The sequence below is a fragment of the Amphiura filiformis genome, chromosome 4 (genome assembly GCF_039555335.1).
Source record: "Amphiura filiformis chromosome 4, Afil_fr2py, whole genome shotgun sequence".
NCBI lineage: Eukaryota > Metazoa > Echinodermata > Ophiuroidea > Amphilepidida > Amphiuridae > Amphiura > Amphiura filiformis.
Genome location: NC_092631.1, coordinates 15181005 through 15207306, shown reverse-complemented (window position 1 = coordinate 15207306; position 26302 = coordinate 15181005). Strand labels below are relative to the sequence as shown.

Sequence of the window (26302 nt, the reverse complement as noted above, 5' to 3'; positions counted from 1 at the left end):
AAAGTACTGATACACCAGTGGTAGATTTCTGGCTGAATTCAGTTCAAGCACCACCATGTGGGTGCTTTTTTGGGCTTGAAAGATGTCTACTTGAACTAAAAGGTGTCATCTGGGACCCACCTTGATCTACCATATATAAATAGTACCAACTCTCAATACAGTATTACTGAAGAAAAAGTTTGATGACTGCATAGGTAAATGCGGATAAAAGGAAGTAGGGTCTTTCTACGACAACTTTGTGGTAGACATTTGTAGACAACATAATAAATCGATCAAAATATGGCGATTTATTACATCAAAAGGAGGAGCCTACTGCTGACGGTTTTACTTGCCTATATATGTTTCATTCAGATATGCTTAGCACAATTAGGTAAGTTTATAAATTTTAATGGTTTTTATTTTGCTTCTTTTTTGTTTGTGCTTGTATGTGCATTTGTAAACACTGCTGTCAGTTGGAGATAAATGATAAATGAGATAAATGAGATATTGATACGGTTGCTCCGTGTGGACCAGGCTCAAGGAAAATGCTCAACCAGACTAAAAAACCTATATATAAACATGATAATCATGTTGATCTATATGGATTGAAAAGAAAAACAGAATTGAAGATAAAGAACAAGGAAAAGTAGTGAAGTCAATTATTTTTCACGGTTACGCTGCAAGCGTGCTGACAAGCCCACATACATACATACATACATGTACACTCTGCGTGGTTAACATTAATAGTCTCCAAAGCAGCCAGCCTGGTTCCGCTCCGTCCACACAAACATTTTGCCAATGAGAACGAATGAGTTCTTTATGATTGGCTAACACTTTTCTCATAACATCATTCACCACGTGCTGTTCGCCATCTAATTATTCAGCCAGGAGTTCAACCCACTGGCAATCAAGTTCCCGAATGTACCGTTTCTATGTTACATTCTAATAATAGACTTTGCATTGTCACCCTCTTAGCCAACCAGAAACGGCGTATACGTGGTCAATGGCAGACTGTTTGTGTGGATGGAGAGTAACCAAACTGGCTGCGGAGGAGACTATTAACATGATATTGCGACCAGTGAATGCAACTACATCACTACCGAACTTGAGGCAAACCACTAGTACATACAGACTTGACATTTAATATGGAATATTTTGTCGCAAAATTCCAAGACTGGTCTGGAAGGGGTCTGCATAAACTGCACGGGCTAAATATTAATTGGTGTGTGTCAAGAGATGGTGTAAAATAATTGTTTGACCGATAAAGTGCTTTCCATTAGTTTACATTATGAGGCTCGTAGTGAATTAGCCTAAAATGGCAGATTTAAGGAGACTGAATTTGATTTTTGTCCTGGGTAAAATTTCTGAATTTGAGTAACATTATTGTGATATTATCTCTCCCTCTGGAATCCAATCCAGTGCCTGCATGCCCTCTTTACACAAAATAATTCTTATCTCGCTGGGAAAAACCTGTATATTCATGTTTGCATACAAGTATGTTACACCCTGGGAGCTCTTCCAGTGTTCAATATAAACCTCTGATCCAGAAATAAGTATATTGAAATTGTGCTTTGATACATTTACAATCAAAACAAACCTGTTTACAACCTCTTTCACTTCAACGAGCATCAAGGTTGGAATCAAATTTGTGCCTCTGCTCTGATTTATTTGAAAAACTTTAGAACATTACTCAATTTTGTTTGGCTTATAATAGGCAAAAGAATGAAACTCATAATATCGTGTATTGATATAGAATGGCGTGCACACTGCTGGGCGCAACACTTATAGAAATGCATGTTGCATAATGTGTGACTGGTGAATTTACATGAGTTGGAATGTACTTGATTGACTTGCGCAGTAACAAAAAACAAATAATTTTTGCCAATTATAAGCTGGACAAACTTGAATAAACTTAGAATGATGTGATAAGGTAGGCAAATTATGGATTTGTAAAACTAGCATCTATACTCAATGATTAACTCGAGTATGATTAACTCATGTAAACATTTTATGACATTTTGCATAAGGCCATTTTAATTAAATAGTTTTTCTCAAGCCCGTGCATGCATTAGTAAAATTGCCCACGTTTTGTGGGTTCCTGCAGGATTGAGTAAATTTCATTTTTTCTGTTATTTTTTTTATCCCAAAATTCACCATACAAAAATTTCACATCTGACATCGTAAAACTAGCCCAATTAGTAAATCTCAATAAAATTCTTCATCTTGAACACACTGAAACTATCCATGCATAATGCCGGCGTATTCCTGTCAAGAAGCTTGTCCCAGTTTGTAAAAAAAAACTACATTACGTATTAGGTTTTCAACTTGGGAAGGGCTTTGAGACTAACTATTAAATTAAGATGGGCTTTAAATCCAACACAAATTTCTCCCTTGTTTTTCTTCCCCATAGTAACATGGGTTGGACAACCTGCGCTCCAAGCTACAAGTCCTGGTCACTTTGCTCTTACATGGACTGCTGCAGATCTTTCAGGGGTACCAGACTCAATAAACATACAGTTTAGGTAGGTTTCTTTTATGATATATTGTTGCGTGTGAAAATCAAATCAAATGGCAGTACATGATATTTTTAAAATGATCTCTTTTATATGGATGAATCTGTTGTCCAGCTGCAGTTTAATTTTGAAAGGTTTATTCCATAATTTGTGCTTTGTTTGAGATTATTTCACTGTTGTCTGTAGTACTGTTTAGAGTATCCATATTCTCTTTAATTAACGTGCCGGGGCGTTGCATTTTTTAAAAGAGGGACGTTTATTAGAGGTCTTTCTTACAGTGATAATTCCCATATAAACATCACTAGTACCGTCTGGCAGTGCTGCGGTGCTCCGTAAACAATAAGGAATTTCTACAAATACTGAGTATCATACCGCGGAAACATGGCATGTTGCCTCAGGGGATTGACGCTAAGTCAGGTACCGTGTGAGCAAACTCAAAAATAGCGCAAACAGCGTGAGCGTACACAAAATAAACTTCTCGCGTAAGATGAGCGATGTCGCCAGGTCTGTACGCTGTACCGGCGTCAGCTGAATTCAAGTGCGCTTAGATGGCACAGGCATGGAAAATTCCAATCTGTGTATTAATAATCTAAGCTGAGTATACTGTCAACACTGTTAATAACAATGGCCGCACACATGGCTATCGTGCAATTGGTGTGGAACGTATGTTCAGAAATACCTATTTTGTATAGTATTTTGAGAGCATTTATTGAAAAAATGGTTGCAAAAATTATGGGCATTTATTAGAGGGGGAGGGCTTAAATTAGAGAGAATAGTACATGTTGTTCATGATTGAACAGATTCATCAGGATCAGTATTGTAAACTCAGTAGACAAGGTTCTTAGTATCTGATCCAGAATGTTCACTTATGTACGTTTCGGCAACAGCTGTTGCCTTTATCAACACTTCATGGGTAGTCACATCAAATATGCGAAATAATTGGTACTGAGGAGGGGCACCACCATGAATAGAGACAAAGGACAGTACCAATTATCTCACATTTGATGAGTTTCGGAAACAGGGTATCAAGAAAATCCCTTGAGGAAAACCAACTGGTAACTCTAAGATCAACGTTTGAACTACTTCTAGCATTGGTTGCTAATAGTCACTACCATCAAGTGTTGATAAAGACAACAGCTGTTGTTGAAACATACACAAGTAAGTGAACATCAGATACTAAGAACTGAGTACCTGTTGGTGCTACATGTGTATGTAATCCTTACACAGCCGTGACGTTAGTCACGGCTGTGTCTTTTTTCTTACAGGTTCTTCTTTACACAGCCGTGACGTTAGTCACGGCTGTGTCTTTTTTCTTACAGGTTCTTTCTTTCTTTCTGCCGACCACTACATTTGCTCTAGCACTCACATGCTTACATCGATTTGGACCTAACTTGGTCACAACCATCATTGACCATGCCCCTATATGTCACATGAAACTCGTGGGGTTAAAGGTCACGCTGGGGTCATAGGGGTCAAAAACGTGATTTCAACTCAAAATGCTTCTTCTCCTACAGATTACGTATGACGGTGACCCCACTTGCACACATGCATTGCTATTACCCAGTGCCCATGGGGTCCTCACAGATTTGGAGTCAAAGGTCATTAAGGGGTCATTTCCAGTATAAAACAAAAAAAATTCAAAAATTTTCATTTGCTAAGAAAAACATAGGACAGTAACGGTATGTTCACACATAAATTGTAATTACCCTGTGTATATGTGGTATTTTTTTATTTAGGGTCAAAGGTCATTAAGGGCCACTTCGTACAAAATGAAATACCTTTAAAATGCTTCTTCTCCCACAAATTACGAGGACAGTAACACCACTTGCATACATGCATTGTTATTACCCAGTGTCTATGGGGTCCTCACAGATTTGGGGTCGAAGGTCATTAAGGGGTCACTTCCGGTAAAAAACGAAAAACCTTCAAATTTTTTTTATTTGCTAAGAAAACATAGGACAGTAATCGGTATGTTCACACATGAATTGTGGGTACCCAATTCATATGTGGTATTTTTATATTTGGGGTCAAATGTCATTAAGGGGTCACTTCCGGTATAAAACGAAAAACTGTCAAAATTTTTATTTGCTAAGAAAAACATAGGACAGTAATCGTAGTATGTTCACACATGAATTGTGGGTACCCAATTCATATGTGGTATTTTTTTATTTTGTTTCAAATGTCATTAAGGGGTCACTTCCGCTATAAAACGAAAAACCGTCAAAATTTTTTATTTGCTAAGAAAAACATAGGACAGTAACGATATGTTCACACATGAATTGTGGGTACCCAATTCATATGTGGTATTTTTTTATTTGGGGTCAAATGTCATTAAGGGGTCACTTCCGGTCTGAGAAGAAAAACCTTCAAAATGCCCCTTCTGCCACAAGTAACATAGCAAAGTGGTGCCACATGCACCCATGCATTGACATTAGCCAATGTCTATGGCCGTTTTCATATATTTTGGGGTCAAAGGTCATTAGGGGTAACAACACGGCTGTGTTCGTGGGTTAGACCACAGCTTAGTCTAGTTCTTTCTTTCTTTCTTTCTGCCGACCATTACATTTGCTCTAGTACTCACATGCTTACACTGATTTGGACCTAATTTGGTCACAACCATCATTGACCATGCCCCTACATGTCACATGAAACTCGTGGGGTCAAAGGTCACGCTGGGGTCATATGGGTCAAAAACGTGATTTCAACTCAAAATGCTTCTTCTCCTACAGATTATTATGACGGTGACCTCACTTGCACATATGCATTGCTATTATCCAGTGTCTACGGGTCCTCACAGATTTGGGGTCAAAGGTCATTAAGGGGTCACTTCCGTATAAAACGAAAAACCTTCAAAATTTTTTATTTGCTAAGAAAAACATAGGACAGTAACGGTATGTTCACACATAAATTGTAGTTACCCTGTGTATATGTGGTATTTTTTTATTTAGGGTCAAAGGTCATTAAGGGGCCACTTCCGGTATAAAACATTTAAAATGCTTCTTCTCCCACAAATTACGTGAGGACAGTGACACCACTTGCACACATGCATTGTTATTACCCAGTGTCTATGGGGTCCTCACAGATTTGGGGTCAAAGGTCATTAAGGGGTCACTTCCGGTATAAAACGAAAAACCTTCCTTTTTTTTATTTGCTAAGAAAAACATAGGACAGTAACGGTATGTTCACACATGAATTGTGGTTACCCAATTCATATGTGGTATTTTTTTATTTGGGGTCAAATGTCACTTCCGGTCTGAGATGAAAAACCTTCAAAATGCCCCTTCTGTCACAAGTAAACATAGCAAAGTGGTGCCACATGCACCCATGCATTGACATTAGCCAATGTATATGGGCGTTTTCATATATTTTGGGGTAAAATGTCATTAGGGGTCATAACACGGCTGTGTTCGTGGGTTAGACCACAGCTAAGTCTAGTTTCTTTTTTGTTGTCCCAATTTTTTACCTAAATTAAATAAGAGGTAATCTTGTTTTCTATATGCTTCAGGATATTTGTATATTTCAAGCCAATCATAGTATTGGATTTCCAAACATCTAAACATAGCAGCATAGCCAGCATTTTATAGTAAAAATTTCATTTGATGAACACAGCTGCCAACAGCATGACAATTGTCTGTATACACAGTGGACTTCGGGTATATATATAAATGCGCTTTTATAAATGCGCACATGACATCTACAAGTCGCCATACCGTGTTCAACGATGTAAGGTACCCGGATATACACAAATTCCACACGCAAAAGTATAGGCGAAAATGACAGGTTACAAGGAAAATTGTTTTTGCAAAATAGTGGCATTGATTGCAAAGGGCAAAATAATTTTACCCGAAAAATAAACTGTTTATTTGGATTTTCCATTACGGAAAAAAAAAATTAATGACGGAAAAGCTAGATATAGCTGATTTAAAAACTTATATTTCATTATTTGCGTGCTAAATAGGCGTGTCAACTGGCCATATTGATTACAAAATGTGATTCTTACTGGCATTAAGGTCAGAACTGAGTAGCTGCCGATGATGTTATTTGATAATTTTTGCACGTAGGGAACTTAGGGGGCTGTCATTTTCTTCGGAAGGAAGGGGTCATGGATTTATTTATTTGGGAGTCAAGATAAGTATTTCCCCTCCCCCCCTAGTGCCGCCACTGAAAATAACCCTGACCCTAATTTTAACTCTAATTATAACGTAAATTGACGAAGCTATAACTTCAGCCCTTTTCAGAATAATGTCCCTCTCGAACTAATAGGCTAGATGTCCCCGCCCTACCTCCTCAACTCTAACTTACTCATTCGCTCGCAAATGGACAAAAAACAAATTCAAAATGTGTTTTTAAGCACCTTTTTGTGTCCCCCATGCTAAATCGGTAATCTGTACACCCTTTGACGTACAATTTAGAGTATAAACACATAGATGACTGTACATGGTCTGATCATCCCGGCTGAAAGATGTTGAAGAAGAAGACTCGTATACTATACATCACGCTCATACGTTATATGACAATTTGACGTACAATCACGTATGTGATCCATTGTTAATTCAGCTAGTATGGTAAATACAGAACCTATTATTGAGAGGGCACTCTATACACGTGGTTTCTTTTCCAACGCTAAAAGATCACTTTAATTTTGGTGGTTTGCAAATGAAAAGTGTCCGCACTATCGATTGATTACGTAACTGTTATGAATAATTTATTAGGTTTTTCAATGCAATCGCCTCGACCCATTAATGCATATTATCTGTATTATCAAAGTACTTGGAATAGCAATCCGATGAGTTCACTGAACTACGCCCTAATACTGATAGAGTTTTAATGGCGTTAATCCTCTCCATACACAGTTGAACAAATACAATAGATGAATGTCAACACGTATGACCTCCTATGTGACATGTTATATGTGATGTACAAAAACCTGAATATCATAAACATCAGTATTCGTTTGTGCATATGAACTGCACGCTTACGTTGCTAAATATTGCTCATTATATATTATGACAAATATTGGTATTATGACAATACGGTATATACATTGTATATAAACGACTAATAGATCCTGCTATCATGGCGTCAGGTCAATGTTCATCATATCCCGTATGTTTCTTAAAATTCACTCATATTTGAGACAAATTGCTGTGCCCATTTTATAGGTGCACAGATAGATCTGTGTTGTTTTTAATTTTCATTTCTTTTTAATGAAAGAATTAAGGTTTTTCACTGCACGGGGCCACAAGGGTGATACTAATTTTAATGCTATATTTTCAAAACGAATATGTGTTCCCGGTTGGCTCTATAGCGATTTCACAGAAAAGGTATTTCTAGTACAATGCAGCGTCGGACTCTAGCTGAGAGCGTAGCCTAAGTCATTATAGACTCCAATAATGGCTCTCCATACACAAATGAACAAACACAAGGAGGGTAGTCTCCTCCGTGGCCAGCTTGATTTCGATGGAGCGAAACCAAATTGGCTGCGGAGGAGACGGGTAATTTTGCCATGCAAATGAGCTGAGTGTCGTAGCCCTGGTAAATACCACATTATTGTCATGGTATTATATATTGTAATTGTATACATCAATTTTGTTCAGTTTGGTTCAAACGGCTTATAAAGTTGTACTTTACACGGAAGGGGAAACTTAGCCAAAAAACAATTAATTTATGAGTGTAAAAGGGGGAGGGTGGGTTTTGCCTAGCCGAAAGGGGGAACGAATGATATTTTAAAATTATAAGTAATAATAAATAAAATAAATAAGATAAGATAAGATAAGATAAGATAAGATAAGATAAGATAAATAAAAATTACGGTAGTTATGTTTGTACATGGGGAGGGGTGCTGTGCAATAATCATGATCCTTCGATATCCATGATTTATCCTTGCAAATTTATAGCATCGAACCTCCAGCCAATGTTCCTTGCCAGTGCTAGCCACGAAACAAGGTCACAACTGTAGCCACTCCCTCAATGGTCGTCATTTCAGTGATGTAATTCAAATATGGCGCTGGCCATCTGGTCATGTGCGCATTTATAAAAGCGCATTTATATATATAATCGAAGTCTACTGATACAGTGTGATGAACGCCCGCGTGCATGGGGTGTGTGCAATGCGGAAGTGAAGCCAACTTACTCATGATTAGTTAATGTTTTCATTAAGTATGCAAGGTCATGTGTTTGTGTTGTATTTAAAAATACAATTGCGATCGGATCACATACAGCTGCTGTCATTCAAATGAAATGTTTACTATAGTGTGGGGTCGATTTAGTCCAGATTTTTCTCATATTTGTCCCATTTGTAGTCATTTTAATGATATTTTTACACTTTGCCATCCCCATGTTATCCCTGAAATATCTGTGGGGAGCAATTTCCCCACCCCCATCCCTATGTACTGCGCAAATTTAATTAATTATCATATTCATGTTCATCTGTAATTTGCAGATATGATGCTGATCCAAACAATGTAGCCAGCATAGAACTTCCAGGCACTGCAACTAGCTATGTACTGCCTGTAGAAGAACCCATTGATCTCAACCAGTTTCAAATTGCTGTTTTTGCTGTCACCGGAGGTGTGCCTGCAGATGCAATTGTTGCCCAGATTGAGCCAGGAAATCCTCGTATGTATCACACCAAATAAAACTGTTTGTCTCAAAACATGCTATGTTTATCTTTTGACAGCTTTCAATTTATTCATTTTTAATTTGTATGAGACCATGAAATACTAGTAGCACAATTTACCTTAAAATCAGTTGAAACTCATATGAAATAGCAATTTGTGCATAAAGAATGAAACTTGTGGCCAAATATGTGCGTGTGAAATCTCATCAGCTTTGAGACAAACTTGTTATGTTGCAACAATAACTGGATAAAATAGACATAGGCCATATTATAGTCTGTCTAACCAAACCTGGGTTCATTCCCTTGATTGGATAGGGGTTTTTGAGACCTACAGTTTCTTTTTTCATATCACTTTTTAACCATCTTGTAATGAGAGAACACATCATTAGATCTAGTAGGCACAAGTCAAAAATGTTGTATAAACGTGTTTATTTAGATAAAAACAAGGTATAAATAAACTAATGTTATGACAAAACAACTTGGTCAGTTGAATAGCCAATGTATAAAAAGTGTATTCCTGTATTATATTGATAACAACAAAAATTTGACAAACTGAATTTGAATTTTCTGATTTTATGTGATATATGCCGAAATTAGGACACTACTATATTTTGAACGTTTTGGTGTGTAAATTCCCCCTATTTTGACTTTCATTTCATCTTATATATAATAACCCCCCCATTGACTTAATCATAATTAAGTTGAATATAGTTTTGTTATGTTGCAATAACCAGACAGACCAAACAGAAATTTCTCTTTGTCTTCAATCACAAAATGTTATATTGCACCAACTGGGAAAAACCGTCATATGAATTACATGCATGTGCAATTTACAAAAATTTTAATTCCCCAAATCACAGCATGTTATGGCATAATAACTAGACCAACTTATGAGGTACATGTGTAGGCCTAGTTTAAAAATGTTTGGTTGTCTTAAATTGCAAAATGTTAATAGACATAGGCCTACTTATGAATTTACATGTTAACTTGTTATGTCACAATAAGTGGACCAAACTGACATATGAATTTCTTGTGCAATTTTACACATTTCTGATTATATCAAATCCTCCACCTCTTCCTCCCTCATTCCCTCCCAAGACCTCTCACAGAAGAGCTGCCCCCCATCCTTCGGTATACGCCAATCTCCTTAAAATAAAATTAAATGTCAATTTGTGAAACAACTTTTATATAAGCCTACACCAGTACTTATTATATGTTACATGTATACGTAGCTAGTATTACCATTATACAGTACTAAAGACATGTAGACTTGGCAGCCTTAATTCTGATGTGCAATCGATTTAAATGAAGCGCCTAAAGTCAGTGGCTGATAACTAACTGTACACCCACTGCTAATGTGTGCCTTTTGTGCTTATACGGCTACTCAATTACACCCCTTTGGATGTATGGAAACAAAAGGTACCTCTCGCTAGTGTAGGCGCTTTCATGTGACTTTCGTTTGATCACTTATTGACAGTAGCCTGCCTATTATAGCGTTAATACGCTGTCAGGACAGTTACCGATTTAATGGCGGAAGCCCTTTGTCTCAAACAAAAGGTACCTCTCAATGAATAGTGTTTCGGAAACTCAAATAGGCACAAAGGAACAATATGCGTTACGTAATCTATTTCCTCTCCTTTCTATCTAACCTCCTTGGAAGGCCTATCAGACTTACTACTTTGGCATGAGATTTTACTACCTTAGCATGAGAGCCTAAGAAATTGTCCGAATGTGCGAGTCTCGCGCTGAATGCGTAAGAGTTGACAACCCTGAATATGTTGCAATAATTGGATCAAATAGACATTGTGCCATTTACAAATTTCTGATTTCCTCAAATTATGATGTGCTATGATATATTGAAAACATGTACAATTTACAATTCAGGTTTACCCCCACAACCAAGTGGCACCGTATCCCAGCCATCAGCTACCACATACCGCATCAGTGGCATTACAGGAGCAACACCTCGTGAAAACTATGTAGTATGGGCATATCCACTAGGAGGAGACCCAGCAGCCAATCCTTATATCAGGATGGAGCTTCCTGCTGGTACAACTACTTTTGATGTGAATAATTTGGCACCTGATGCTTCTCAGTACGATTTGGCGTTGTATACTATGCGGGATGGAATACAGAGTGAGGCAGCAGTACTGGTCTTTCAGCAGGATGACATACGTACGTATTGAAATTTTGAACATGGAAACTTGTGTATTTAATCAAGGAGTTTAGATGATCTTGTTAAGCAAAAAAACAAAAATGTTTGCTTGTGCTCAAGTACCCTTTGTAATTAGACAAGGTATGTCAGTTGGAATTTCATTTATTTTTTGTATTTATTTCGTCAGCTGTATTACGTACTGATGGATCTTAACATTATGGTAAAATCCATAGTGACGGATGTTGAGATTTTCACAAAAATTGTGAAAAAAATTCAAATATCACCTCAGTTTACAGGTGTTGAGGTTCTTGAGATATATTCATGATGTCTTACATAACCAATTATGCCCACAGGTTTAAGAAATCCGTAGTATCTTTTAGTATCTTAGTATTCACCATCTGCCTTTCCCAGAAATGGCCTATTCCAAGTACTCCATATACCCCTTATGGATGACATGACCTTAATCTTCCACACAGGGAGTGTGAATTTCAAATGGGGTTACCTGAATGGGTGACTCAATTTGAAATCTACACTCCCTGTGTGGGAGATTAAGGTCATGTCTTTCATAGGGAGGTGTATGGATTTCAACTGGAATAGCCCAAGGCACTTTTATACAGGAAACTCCTATTAAAGCCATATTATAACATTTCTTTAAAAATAGATTAGTATTAGTTTTCAATAAAATATTAGCATTTACTGTCAGATACGTCCCCTTTTAATTTTGAGCCGAACGAGTGAGGTAAAGCAAAGAAAATCGGAATTTACAACTAGCGCCAATGCATGTCACGCCGGCAGTTGTAATATGGTATTTACCCTCTGGCGTGTGTGTGTCCCGACGCCGTGTAATGTAGTACTGTGTTGACATCGCATACACGTTCGACTAATATTTCTATCGTAATAATAAAACGCTGATTCAGGCGGTTTATTCAAAATCTCGGATTTTGACAAAACTACAGCACCTACAGTCTTGATTTTTGCAGAGAATCTTTGTTTACTAAAGTTCATTACAATCGTGTAAAAACCTGAATTAAAAATTTTTTTTGAGGGCGTTCTCCTCAGCAAATATTATAATATGGCTTTAACAGTTCTGAAAAACGTCTGTTTAATTCTCTTCTTGCAGAACTCCCTCCTGATACTGTGGAAGGAATTAGCACCGATTCATTCACAATCGGCTGGTTTGATGGACCACCTACATTCAATGATGGTAGGAGAGTGACCCATTACAGAGTGACTGTCACACCTGCTGATGGGTCTGCAGTGCAGATGTTTGATGTACCTGCTGCTCCCTTGGCTTCCCGTACCTTTACAGGACTAAGTACAGGCATATGGCACCATGTGGAGATAGACGCGGTAGTGTCAAATAATGGTGTGCAAGAAGTTGTCGACTTAACAACAATGACTGATGTGATCACTTGTAAGTATTGTTTTGAGTTGTGCATGTGTAACATGATTTATTGTTTTTAGTAATACATACTGATGCTGCCGATTCACCGAAGAAGTGATGATGTAACAGGATTAACTACCATAGCAGTAGGTCAAAACAATTTTTAAATATATCGCCCTACTCCACAAGCTGATTGCACTCATCACATGTGTGTATGTCTGCAATCATAGATTGAATACAATACAGCTATTTTCAAAGATACTATAATCTTACAGGTGTGTGTGATCAGCATGATATGAATATTCTATGGAATTACGATCCAGGTCTTTGTCCCTGTTTTTTGACATCTATGGTTCAATGCGGAGGTACCGTGTGAATGTACTAGTGCAGTAGTGCAGTGTGATATATTCAAAAATTGTTTTAACCTATTGCTATGGTAGTTAATCCTGACACATCATCACTTCTATGGTAAATAATTATTACAAATTAATAACAAAGAAGAAAATGACAAGATTGTGCAACTAATCTTTTGTTGAACACTTTTATGATAACTGTTGCTCTTTTGTATGTGTCCCTCATTTTCTTGCAGTACCTAATCCTCCACAGAACGTAATCCTCCGTCAGACTAGTCCAACTACGGTAACCATCACCTGGGACCCACCAGTTGGTGGTAACTATGACGAATACTACCTGTTCTATCAGGGACAGAATGTTGGTGACAATGAGGCAACATTGAGCAAAACAAGCAATGGGTTCATACTAGATGGACTCGTAGAAAATGAAGAATACCGATTTGCGTTATTCTCACAGGTGATGCCAGATACACTCAGCGACTTGGCAGAGATTACATTTATTCCTCTAGGTAATTCATCCTAAAGTGAACTGATATCTTTTTCTTTTAGACCACCCGAGCTATATAAGGTTAAAACTACGAATTTATCAAATTAAACTTTCGCATCAGTGTTAAACATGTTTTTAGCTATACAAACATACCTTTTATTTCATCGAATAAGCTTTAAGCTTCCAAAATCCATTTTTTATCGCAATTTTGGACGTAAAAGAGCTAAATGTAAAACCGGTAATGCAAATGCCAACACTTTTGCATAGCACGGACACTTGATGTACTCTCATTTTGACAGCAATTTGGGCTCGCCTATCAAGCATTTCCAAGCACGTTTGACAGTATTTTACTGTGTGATGCAATTCTGCATTTATTCAAGATGGCAAATTTCTCGAAAAATGCGATATATTTTTATTTACAAAATTATTTCATTATTCAAATTCTTTGCCACTTTCCACTGATCTGATCATCTTTTTATGTGACGGAAGTGATGCTGATTTTATGAAGGTGTGTTTCTTGCTTTTCCGATAATTTTGAAAATGTTTTTTGAGACAAACTTCCTAGCAAAATAGCAGTTTTCACTTGTTTTCAAAAAGTTGTATTAACCTTGTTTTTACCCCATAATTTCCCTCATTTATCGAAGCCCTGCCCTCCTTCCAATACATTAAACCTTGACTTCAAAGTGTTTGGCAACTGTTTAAGCTTGATGCAAAAGTAAATCTTGATGAAAAAGTAATAATTTAGTCTCTATATAGCGAGGGTGGTCTAAAGGAAAAGATTGCCCATGCAGGTGTATTAGTGGGTGGTAATATTGCAGTGGCCATAATTGGTTGCTTAGACACTCAACAACAGTTAGCACCCACTTAGGCAACACAGCCAAATGTGTTTGATCTTTGGATCGACCATTGATGCTGCTTCGATGCTTTTTATTAATGGACTATCAACTAATTAATCGTAATTACTTCTAGTGTTCAATTTACACACACATTATATTGTACTTATCTACACATGATAACTATTACCCTTACTCACTTTTGGCACTGAACAATCAAACTGTTGGAAGTGTGGGGGTGGGTGTGTGGAAGATATGTATAGGGTCTGGGTGTGTGTGCTACAGGCATACAGTAGTGTAGCCAGCACTTTTTCAGAGGGTTGGCAAGGGGGGTCGAGGGGAAGCCAACTTTTAAGGGAGGCAAAAAGTATAAAAAGGGCTAAAATCTTACATATCAGGGTGGCCAGCATCCCTGGGGGCACAAGACTTCTCACGGGGAGATGCCCTCTGGCTATGCCCCTGGGCATACTTACTCTGCAGTGAAATACAATGCAAAATAAAGTACTTTAAAATTTACTTCTTTATTTTATTATTTAGTCCAGGTTATGTGTAAATTGCCTCGTTTGAAAATGTCCATGTGGAATTTGAAATTCTAGTATATGACATTATTTTCATTCATGTTCTCTGTTTGGTTTTTGATTCATCACAGAAATTGACGCCAATGTGCAGATTGGCGCCCTCACAGACCATGGCATGCAGGTGACATGGGATGCTGTACGAAATGCGCAGTCATATTCGGTGACCCTTGTAGGACGTGATGGCTCCCAGCAGACAGTGACAGTCCCTGGTGATACAACGGAGTATACATTCACAGGACTTACAGCTAATACAGAATATCAGGCACTTGTGGATGTTATTGTGAATGGACAAGAAGGTTTAGCTGGGTCTGCTATGGGCATTACAAGTAAGTTCCATTATTGACCCCCTTTCACACAAGAAAGTACCTTAATTCAATGAAGATTAGTTAATCGTCATCAGTTAATGAAGCATGCGTTCACATTATGCTTAATGAGGATCAAATGAAAATGCAGTCAGGTTTCTAACTAACTTATTTCATGAAGATCAAATTAAGCTTACACATGTGTGGTTACCTAGCGATGAAGTACTGTAACTGGAAACACACAAACAACTTTTCTTAATCAAATCAAGCGCGAGTTCACACTACAAAATCGCTTCAGCAATCACTTAAAGATTCATTCTTCATTAGTTACTGAAGATTGAATGAAGAAACATGTGTTCACATCAGAAGAATTTGCATTGAAAGAAGCGATTTCTCTTGTGTGAATATTGGGTCATTGTCATATACCGTAAAAACTCTATAGTTAGCATATGACTGAACATGTTCATCAGGACTGTTAATGAAACATAATAGTAGGATTTTCTTACTTCTAGTCCAATAAACAGTACTCACTGTGGACGTTTCGATGTCTACCAGACATCTTTTTCTACACTATTGTTGTTGTGACGAACTTCTGTGTACCACTGATGAAGCTGATGGTTGGTTAGCAATGTGGTTGCCAGTTCTCTTTCCAAGAAGATCGTCAAAGCATGGAGGTATATAAATAAATGGAGAATGATCGCCAGAATTCTAATCTCTTAAGTGGAGATTATCCGATTACCTCTATTCAATGAGTCACCAAACTTGAATGACTAGCCACTTCAGCCAAGCTATTGATCTCCACAATGGTTATGAGACTCTACCATGGTTCATTGATCGTCACTCCCAAAATTTCCTCATAGGAATTGACCCTACATTGACCCGCATCGGAAGGCTTGTAAAAGAGACTGTATAATGACGTCAGCTAGTCAATTAGCTGTTCAAAGTCGCCAGTTTTGATAGCTTATAGTTTCAATGTATGATTGTGCGAAAACCCGATGAAATTTGGATGTTCTGTTCTCAAGTTATGAAACTGTTTTCAACACTAGTTGTGCCGTAACTTGACAAATATACTTAGTTTTCATGTTCATATATTAAGCTTTTAAGGGGTCTGAGGGAGTTCAAATATAGTGCAAATGAAAGCAAAACGTTTTTACCTTCCGATTGTGAAAAATTATGTTGGGCCAATTTGGGCCAATTGAGTTAAGAGCGAGTAAAATTTACCGGAAGTACTTGAATTCAGCTAAAATCTTTTCATCATCATTAAACTTCTAATTTTATAATAAATAATTATCAGTATTTAGGCCTAAATGATTATTAATATAATTAATTAGGGGCCATCATTTTCTTTGGAGGGGGGTTCCAAATAGGCCTATACGGGGGGGGGGGGGCATAAGTTTTTGGAAAGAAAAATAGGGGGGCATAGCCTAATTTAATTTTTCAAGAATCATGACCAAAATGTAGGGGGTCACAATATGACCACAGATATAGGCCTACAGATAGGGTGTTTATTTTATTCAAAAGACTGATTTCAATGCAATTTTTTGGCTAAAATGACATTTTGATATTAAATTTTCTGAAACATGAGCACTTTCCAATAAACATTATAAGTAACTGCATTTAGCACCCCATTGAAATAAATGACCAGTGAAACAGACTTAACAATGTAATCAGCTTAGCATAATCAATATCCCCTGAAATTGCCTATTCAACAATAATTGGTCATAACCAACGTAGTACAAAAGATGCTTGGCTAGATCATTCTCCATTTATTTATATACCTCCATGGTCAAAGGTAAAGAGGCAGATAGATACAAGCGGTGGATTAGGAGGCGATAGAGATAAGAAAACAGGAGACCATCATGAACAGGGACGAGGGGCAATACATTCTCAGTCACGTGTTTGACGATCTTCTTGGAAAGAAGCAACCATCAGCTTCAGTGGTACACAGAAGTTCGTCACAACAACAATAGTGTAGAAAAAGATGTCTGGTAGACATCGAAACGTCCACAGTGAGTACTGTTTATTGGACTAGAAGTAAGAAAATCCTACTATTAAGTTAGGATATGTTCTTACTATCGAGTGCTTTTGAAAACATGAAATTGTACCAAAGTCGGGTGCTTTACCAACTGTGTTCACATCAGAAGAATTTGCTTTGAAAGAAGCAATTTCTCAGGTGTGAATATTGGTTCATTATCATTTTATACCATAAAAACTCGATAGTTTATAGCATACATGTATGTGCTTACATTATGTACTATCGAGTGCTTTTGAAAACACGAAATTGTACCAAAGTCTGGCGCTTTACCAACTGAGTTAATAGGGTTGAGACACAAATTGGCAGGTTTACTTGTTCGTATATAACTATTGGTATCGATGATTTTCTCAAAACCCTTTACACTTTTGTGGATATGGCAGTTCATGTTTGCATGTTTTAAAAGCGCTTAATGGTAAGCACATATGCTAACTATCAAGTTTTTACGGTATCCACAAGTATCACAAATATTGGTACACTGCAATTATAAATAACATCTTAATCTGATATCAATAATATTACTTCTTTCTTCATCATTTTATTCATACAATTCAAAATCTATTTTTAAAAACAATTTTACAGAAACTGCAGGCAATGTCCAATCTTCTAATGTACAAGCTAACAGCATGGATATAAGCTTTGACAATGTTGCCGGAGCAACTGGTTATTTGGTATCTATCATAAGTGATGATAAAAGTGATGTACGAGTCCTGCAGTCCACAGGGTCTCCACAGACTGTCACTGGCTTGAACGCTGATACAAACTATCAGATAGGAGTTGATGCTATCATTGGTGGTGTGAGGACTGAAATTGGTGCATTGGCAGAAATGACAACGGGTAAGTTACAAGGGAAAAAAAGTTTAAAAAAACACATTCGTGGTGTAATTAAGGAAATAACCCGTATTGGCATGATGAGGTTGTACATAAGTTAAAGCCATATTGTAACATTTGCTGAAAAGAATAAATTGTCTAGTATCAGTTACAAATAGTTATTGATTTTAACATAACAAAACATATTGAACCAATTGACAAGATGGTTTGGAGAAGAAATAACTAGAAATATTTTTTATGCCTCCACCACAAGGCATCCTGTTTTTGCAATGGCTGTGCTTCTGTCCCTCTGTCCCCTGAATGCTATATCTCATGAATGGATGGGCGGATTGACTTCAGATTAAGTGGGTCATGGTCAGAAACTTTGGCTACTTTTTTTTTAGTGATGTTTAAGGTCATATACTGAGATCAAAGGTCATTTGAGGTCAACAAGTTTGTAAATTAAAATTTGGTCTCATATCATCATCATCAGTCGGCTGCGGAGTTCATGGTCACTGGTTGGGGCTGTTCCATCCCTCTTTTTGACTTTCACCCCTTACCTTGAGTTCTTCCCAGAAAGGTAGTGTATGATTTTCCAGGTGTTGGTGTAATTTCCCATCTCATCAGCCAGCTTCTTCCATCTGCTTATTGAGGGTAGCAAGCTCGTCAGCTTTATAAGAGTTGTTAAGGCTGGTATTCAAGTTCTTCCATCTTTCTCTAGCTTGACGAGACTTTGAAATGGAGTACCGCTTTTTGGCCTCATTCCTTTTAAGTTTAAGTCTGATGGTTGAAGGTCATTTGAGGTCAATTTGTAAAATACTATTATTAAAGACTTTTAGTTCTCATATGAACAGTTCAAATCCCCCAAACTTGGGTCATAGCTGCACTGTGGGAACCCTCATCTACTGGTGATGTTCAAGGTCATATACTGAGGGTAAAGGTCAATTTGTAAAATACCATTATTTTAGACTTTTGGTTAACATCTGGTCTCATATGAACAGTTTAAATCCTAACACAACCAAATTTGGGTCATACCTGCATTATGGGCACCTTCATGTATTGGTGGTATCTAAGGTCACATACAGAGAACAAAGGTCATTTGAAGTTATGTTTGTTTGTTTACCATTCATACAGTGTGACATTTAAATTTTTGTGAATTTAAATCGCCCTATGGTGGAAGCATCCCAATCGATGCCTTATGTGCATTTTAGGAATTGGTTAGTCTGTGGTGTGCGGTCATGCTTGAAGTATGCATGGCTTGGAAGATGAAAGTTTATTTCATATTTTAAAAACATTTAGCAACTTCTGATGGGTTTCGTTATAATGTACACCCCACAAAATTATCCTAACAAATCCAAGTAATAAGTGACTGTTTGTCTAACTGCTCTGTGTTTTGTAATTAGTATTTTCTACTTCATTGTATTCTTTAAAATAGGGATGCCTATACTGTACAAGTATTAGCACCTAAGTATTATTTCAAAAGTTTTTACTTGTATATATACTCATATTTGTGTATTTGTTTCAGATATAGATGACTCATGCTCACCCAATCCCTGTGTCAATGGTGGAGTCTGTTTTGATGGAATCAATAACACATTTACTTGCCAGTGTCCAGATGGTTTTACTGGTAGAAGATGTGATGAGGGTAAGTTTTACTTTTTAAACTAGATGGGCCTAAATTGGGGCCAGACAGTACTGTATTAGCACCTCAGTGTTATTTCAATCAAAAGTTTTACTATACTTACTTTCTAAATGTAAAGAGTGAAAACTCACTCCCAAAGAGTGATTCACTTATAAAACCACTCAAAAATGAGTGAAATGTGTTTTTAAACTTTAAAACCACTCAAAAAGAGTGAAAACTACTCTAAAAGAGTGAATTTCAACTCGTTCAAGGAGTTAAATGAAGGACAACCCCGGGAGGACAACACTTTTTAGAGTTGTCCTTCATTTAACTTCTTAAAAGAGTTAAAATTCACTCTTAAAGAGTGGTTTTCACTCTTTTTTGAGTGGTTTTAAAGTTAAAAAACATATTTAACTCCTTTTTGAGTGGTCTTATAAGTGAATCACTCTTTTCGGGAGTGAGTTTTTCACTCTTTTACATTTAGAGAGTATGTACTTTTTACAGATATAGATGACTGCTCACCCTTAACCTGTGTCAATGGTGGAGTCTGTGTTGATGGAGTCAACACATTTACTTGCCAGTGCCCAGATGGTTTTACTGGAATAAGATGTGAAACAACTGAGTGTAAGTTTTTTAATGATTCACTAAATCAGAAAATCTAAAAAAAGAAAATCTTAAAAAAATCATTGAAAATCAGATTTTTACATTTTTATAAAGTGTAAATTGAAAACCATGGTCGGGTATGGCCGCTACCTGGCTTGATCTGCATCAGTCTTTTTTAAAGATGTGCACATTCTTGAAGATGATAGTATTATCAAGCCCAGGTTATACTACATCCTGTAGTCCCGGGCCTGTCAGTTCACTCAGTCTGCTGCAACTGCCCCGACTTTGAACGGGTGGTGGTGGGATGAGCAGTTTGGTGTCTGGAACCCTCCTTCTCCAGCAGCAGATAGTGTCATGACACCAAGAGGACTTTGTGCATAACATACCCTGTAAGTGAAGCCTTAATAATTGAAAAAGCTCATAGTTTAGTTAATGTTGAGGAGTCTGTCCAGACACTTGTAGCTACATGTACATGCCATTTCATTCACCTTCATGTTTATCGACACTGTAACTGCTGTTTTCTCCCCTAGTATTTTTATATGAAAAATAACTTATGACAATTTTATTGAATTATCCTTAACTTTTCTAAAAACAATTTCAAATATTTTCACTCCTTTGCCGGGATACCGGGCCGGGATATCACTGATAGCTACCCTTTGGGGACAGACATTTAGATATGTGACAGACAGCTACAGACATAATAGTATAATACCACATTAGATACAGATGTTTTACCCTTAAAGCCACAGAATAAAACAACAGATATGGAAATGAGAGTATAAACTGACCAGTAGATATGAAGAGTCAGTAGTATGAAGAGCTTTGTTGCAAAAGCCCTTACATCCACTTTTTGACTTTTTGGGAAAAAAAACAGCTTTTTTAAATTGTGCAAGTATTACTTGTTCGATTTGATTCAATTTGGGTTTGGATAAAGTATTGAACTAAAAAAGAATAGGTTTGCTACAATTTTCAAGCCTTCTTATTTATTTTATTATTTCTTTTATATCGCGCCTTTTGTGGATGTAAGGGCTTTTGCAACAAAATAATTTGCCCCTTTTGTTTACACTACTTTATGTAACTTGACTAATGCTTTCAAAATGAAAAAGAAAAATTGAAATATCTCATTTACTTTTTTTTATTATGAATTTTTAATTAAATATGGCAAAATGTCATTTTTGAGTATTTCTGAAGCTACAACTTTTGTTAATTACAATGATTTTTTTTTTCAAACATAGTGACGCCAAAACAGTTCCTTTTGGTTAAAAGAACATTCAATGCTAATATTATACATACATGTGTATTTTTACCCACACTATAATGTCATGCCAGTAACTCAATTTTCAGCCAGAGGTGGATGTGAGGGCTTTTGCAACAGAGCTCTTCATGTATATATATTGCAGAATCCTATCCACCACTTTAATTGTTTTTTGTCATCATCCTTTTTTATTTAGGTGATAATATGCCTTGGCTAGCTATCATTATAGCCGTTGCAGTACTTGGTACACTGCTTATCCTAACCATCGGTTTACTGCTGACCATGCTGACTAAGCATTTCTGTAAAAGGTAATTTTAATTAAGATTATCATGCTATTGTGTTATGTAGAAGCTTTAAAAAGTTTACACATAACACAATAGCATGACAGTTTTCAAAGGGGTGTGGGGCATGAAGCATGGAATTTTAATTTTGAAAATGGATGTATGCTCAAGGGACTGCATGGTGTAGTCAATTAGGGGCTGTGCAATAATTATGAGTGAAGGGTAAAATTGGGGCAAGATTTTGTGGGCACTGGGCCGGCCAGGGGGGGGGGGTAAAAAGATTTTGTCAGGTCAAAAAGGAGGGGGGAGCAAGTGATTTTTGGCACACATTTACTGGGCACCTTTTCAGTAACACACTCTAAAAAGACTTTAAAAAGTACAGAAACATTAAAATATGTAAATTTTCCAGCTTGCTATGCTCGCATAGACCATTTAAGGTTCGCTAATTTGGAACAAAAAAAATGGCATGTGCAAAGGGGTCAAAGATTGTTTGGCAGACCAAGAGGTAGGGGCAAGCAATTTTTGGCATGCCATTTGGAAATTTTACCCCCACCCCCCATCATAATTTTTATACAGTACCTTATGTTTTTGTGAATTTCAATTACAATCATAGCAAAAAAAATACTTGTTTGGTTGTCATTCACTCTGTGGACGATTAGAGTCAGTTGGTCAGATTTCTTTTAATAATTGTTTTTTAATATCATAGCAAAACATGTATAGGCCTAATTAGCTTAATAAAAATAATAAATAGGCTAATTTAATAAGTGTGAATAAATTTGCATACCAGAGACAACCAATCATCAAAATTTGAATAAATTTCCATATTACTAATAATAGGGAGTAGCGAAAAACACTTTTCTTCTTGGATCGACTGGAACTCTCAGAGAATTTTATTACATTCCATAATACTATTGCGCTGAAATATCAGTAAGATTGAAGCATGTTTCACCCAGGCAGTAGATTTTCACAAAATCTACTTATTTGCTATTTGTTACTGTATAACTCTATATAGAGAAATCAGCAGAAACAACCTGGGAAAAGTAGGCATTCAGATCAAATCATAGCCAATATTAAATACTTTGGGTCTTTTGTTTGGACCCTCTAGACACAGTAAGAAATAGCAAATTAGTAGGGATTTTGTGAAAATCTACTGCCTGGGCGAAACATGCTTCAATCTTACTGATATTTCAGCACAGTAGTAGTATGTACCCGAGTAAAATTCTCCGAGAGTTCCAAGTTAATCAGAAAAAAAGAAGTGTTTTTCCCACACCCTAATTAGCATTTTTCATTAATTCAATTTCCCCGTAACAATAATTCTAGTCTAATTATTATTATATCATCATTATTTTATTTTCAATAGGCAACCAAGCCCAAATTCCCAGACCTATTCACATTCAGAAGACAAAAGCCCTTATCATTCAACACACATTGGAATGTCGAATTTGAGCACCAACAACCATCATGGAAATCATCCAGTTTATCAGAGGAGTGAGAGAGACTTTGAAATCCCTAATACTACCGTTACCGAGATACCACCAACCTACCAGGGTCTTTATGCTGCAATTCAAGAATAGAAATTCTGTTGAAATTGTAAAAAGACAGTTAAATAAACAAGTATGGATGTAGTCATCACCTAGATCAAAACAAATAAGGATAATGAAGTAAATGTCACTAAAAATGTTCGCATTTTATAAGAATCGTATAGTGTGAAGTAAATGCCACTAGAAATGTTTGCATTTTAAGAATACCAGGGTTCAGCACAACAATATCTTGACTCCAATTTGGCAAAAAGGAGAATTTGGTATGAAAATGTAACAAGCAACACCGTCCATTTGACAGCCACAAAATAACTCCACCTTTGGCAAATATGGCAAATATTCACCCGATACACAATTGAAAATCAGGCTTACTGAATGTGTCAGAGCAACAACATCTTAACTCCAGTGGAGTTCCATAAAGTTTTCATTGGCTCTGCAGGGGGTCTTTTGTATTCTGCGCCACAAAATGGAGTTACGGTAATGCTGTTTTATTGCTTTTCTCAAAATGGCAATTTTGGAATATGATACTCTTGCCCTGAGCCCTTGATATAGTATAGTGTACTAGCTATCTTCAGAAGATACCAATCTTTAGAGAATAACACTACTACCAGGCTAAATACATTTGATTCATTTATGCCCTGGCTTTAGCAAAGTTGGGTGATATTGTATTTTTTTGTACATGTAAACGATCAAGGTAAATTATTCTTATGTCGAAAAGTCCAAAAATGCTATGTTTTGATACATACAAAATTGAACTTGACATTACCAAACTATTTTTTTGCAATAACTCAAAATCGATATTACCTCATTTTCCTTGATTGCGTCACATAAATTATGTGTGTCATTGTATGATGTTGGATAGATACTCTTATTCCGCTATATCGCACTGAAGTTTGTTTGGCTTATAACAGGTGAAAAAAATTACTCGTATTGATATAGAATGGCATGCACACAGTTGGGCGCAGAACTTTACGCTAGTTGCGTGTTGCATAATGCGTAACTGGACTTTATTGATGCATGCAGTAACAAAAACCAAATAATTTTCGCCTAAGCCAAACAAACTTTAATGCTTTTTTATAACCTTTTGCGAATGATGTCGAAAACGTTTTGTGTTTGCTGGGTAAGGACTAAATTGTTCATGGTGATTTTATAAAAGATCGGTGGAAATTTTACTTTGCCACACATGAGCTACATGTAAGTTGACAATTTTTCACGGGCGAAAAAAAAAATCCACCGGGAGGAAAATAATTTTTAAATAACAAACCAATTTCTAACGGTTTAAAAAAAATGTGATTTAAACATGCAAATTAACTTTATTTTAACTAAAATTGATGAAAAAATACTGCTAATTGTACATCCATTGATAATTTGATATATTTTACCTACTTCTTTACTCTAAACCAAGAAATAGCGGTATATTAAAAGATGCTCTATTTGAAATAGAGCATTGTATTGTGGGATACCATGCTGCCTGACTCGGCAGTATTTCCTGATCAGGAATTTTATATAGAATGGCATAGAACTTTACGCTAGTTGCGCGTTGCATAATGCATTTTTACTTTGATACAATATTCAGTGGCGTATCGTGGCCGCCCCTTCCCCGGGGGGGCTGAAGAAAAGCCAATTTTGCCGCCCCCTTCCTCAACAGCCCGAAAAGGTTGCCCCAATTTTTTTTACGGTCGTTTTGAAAAGTGAAGAGCAAAAAAAAAAAAAAAAAGGATTTATAGGCGCTACCACCCCAAAAGCAACACATTTTGATGTATATAGTACAATTTTTTCAAATTTTCCCCCCTTTTTTTCTTTACAAATTCTTTTTGCCGCCACCCCTCTTTTTGCCGCCCCTTCTTCTTCCCGCCACCCCCCAAAGCCCCCCCAAAATATGCGCATGATATTTGAATATTCTGAAACCATGGTTTAGAATTTAACAGTCTCCCTTGACCTTGATGACCCAATCCTATTCTGATTGTGCATAATCATGGCATGATTTACCAGTGAAGGTCACTCTTACAAGTGAGTTGGCTTACAAGTAAGTCCTGTGTGGACACACACTCGCTTGTAGCATAATTTAATTGCTGGCTCGCTTGTAAGTAACATTCAAAAGTAGGCTACCGTCTAAACACACCTATTATTTGAACCGACTGACCCCCTGAAGGGGCAGAGGGCTGGTTTATGTTTTCAGGGTCAAATTTTGGACAGGAAGTTTTGGTGAAAATGAAGGGGCACTTGTAAAATACTAGCTAAGAATTTGCTTAGTAGCACATATACTTGTTCGAAAATCTGAATTTCGATGATTTTGTACAGCATTCTGGTTTATCAAGTCACCGATAATCCCTCATGAACTGTAAGTAATAACTGAGCTGTGAGCAAAATATTCAATTCCTTGATAGGTAGTGTACATAGCTGTTTATATAAGTTTTAATAGGTTTTTTTTTCTACAAATATATATATATATATATATTAAAAGTGCTAAATCAATCATACGAGTATGACCTTCATAGTTAGAAGATTAAAAGCTTTCATTGGGTTCAACTTCTGTATATTTCAACAAACCATTGTCAGATGATTTTATCAGGAATCTACGTTCAGCTTCAGAAACACTCGTGAAAATAGAGATTTTAACAGACTTGGAATGTACTTGAATTTACGAATATTAAGAAAGCTGTGTTAAAATGTTGAAATTCAATTATAATCAAACATGGATTTATTTAGTCACCTAGATAAAGACAAAATTAAGAATAATCCGCAATGTCAGTAAAAATGTTCACATTTTGTAAATAAGAGTAGTATACTAGCTATCTTCAGAAGATAGCAATCTTTAGTAGATAATGCTAGATTAAATGCATTTGATCTGTTGTATACTCTGGCTTTAGCCAATTGGGGCCATATTGTGTTCCTTGCATATGTTATGTGTAGTTTAAGTTGTAGTTTAAGATTCTGTTCAGCGCATCAGGGTCATTTG

General features: G+C 36.7%; 1 protein-coding gene across 1 annotated transcript; it reads left to right on the top strand.

The window, feature by feature from the left end:
- Nucleotides 1-224: 224 nt before the first annotated feature.
- LOC140149999 (tenascin-N-like) lies at nucleotides 225-24833 on the top strand. The gene is made up of 12 exons (XM_072172002.1): nucleotides 225-370; nucleotides 2390-2501; nucleotides 8935-9110; nucleotides 10996-11286; nucleotides 12387-12680; nucleotides 13240-13512; nucleotides 14973-15227; nucleotides 17818-18072; nucleotides 19571-19690; nucleotides 20171-20290; nucleotides 21721-21832; nucleotides 23166-24833. The coding sequence occupies exons 1-12, from the start codon at nucleotides 280-282 to the stop codon at nucleotides 23377-23379; spliced, it is 2313 nt and encodes a 770-aa protein (XP_072028103.1). The 5' UTR covers nucleotides 225-279; the 3' UTR covers nucleotides 23380-24833.
- Nucleotides 24834-26302: the final 1469 nt, after the last annotated feature.

Coding starts and splice junctions, on each gene's coding strand:
- LOC140149999 (XM_072172002.1), top strand. CDS start 280: ATGGCGATTTATTACATCAAAAGGAGGAGCCTACTGCTGACGGTTTTA. Junction 2,502..8,934: donor TCAATAAACATACAGTTTAG/GTAGGTTTCTTT, acceptor TGTAATTTGCAG/ATATGATGCTGATCCAAACA. Junction 13,513..14,972: donor GATTACATTTATTCCTCTAG/GTAATTCATCCT, acceptor GATTCATCACAG/AAATTGACGCCAATGTGCAG.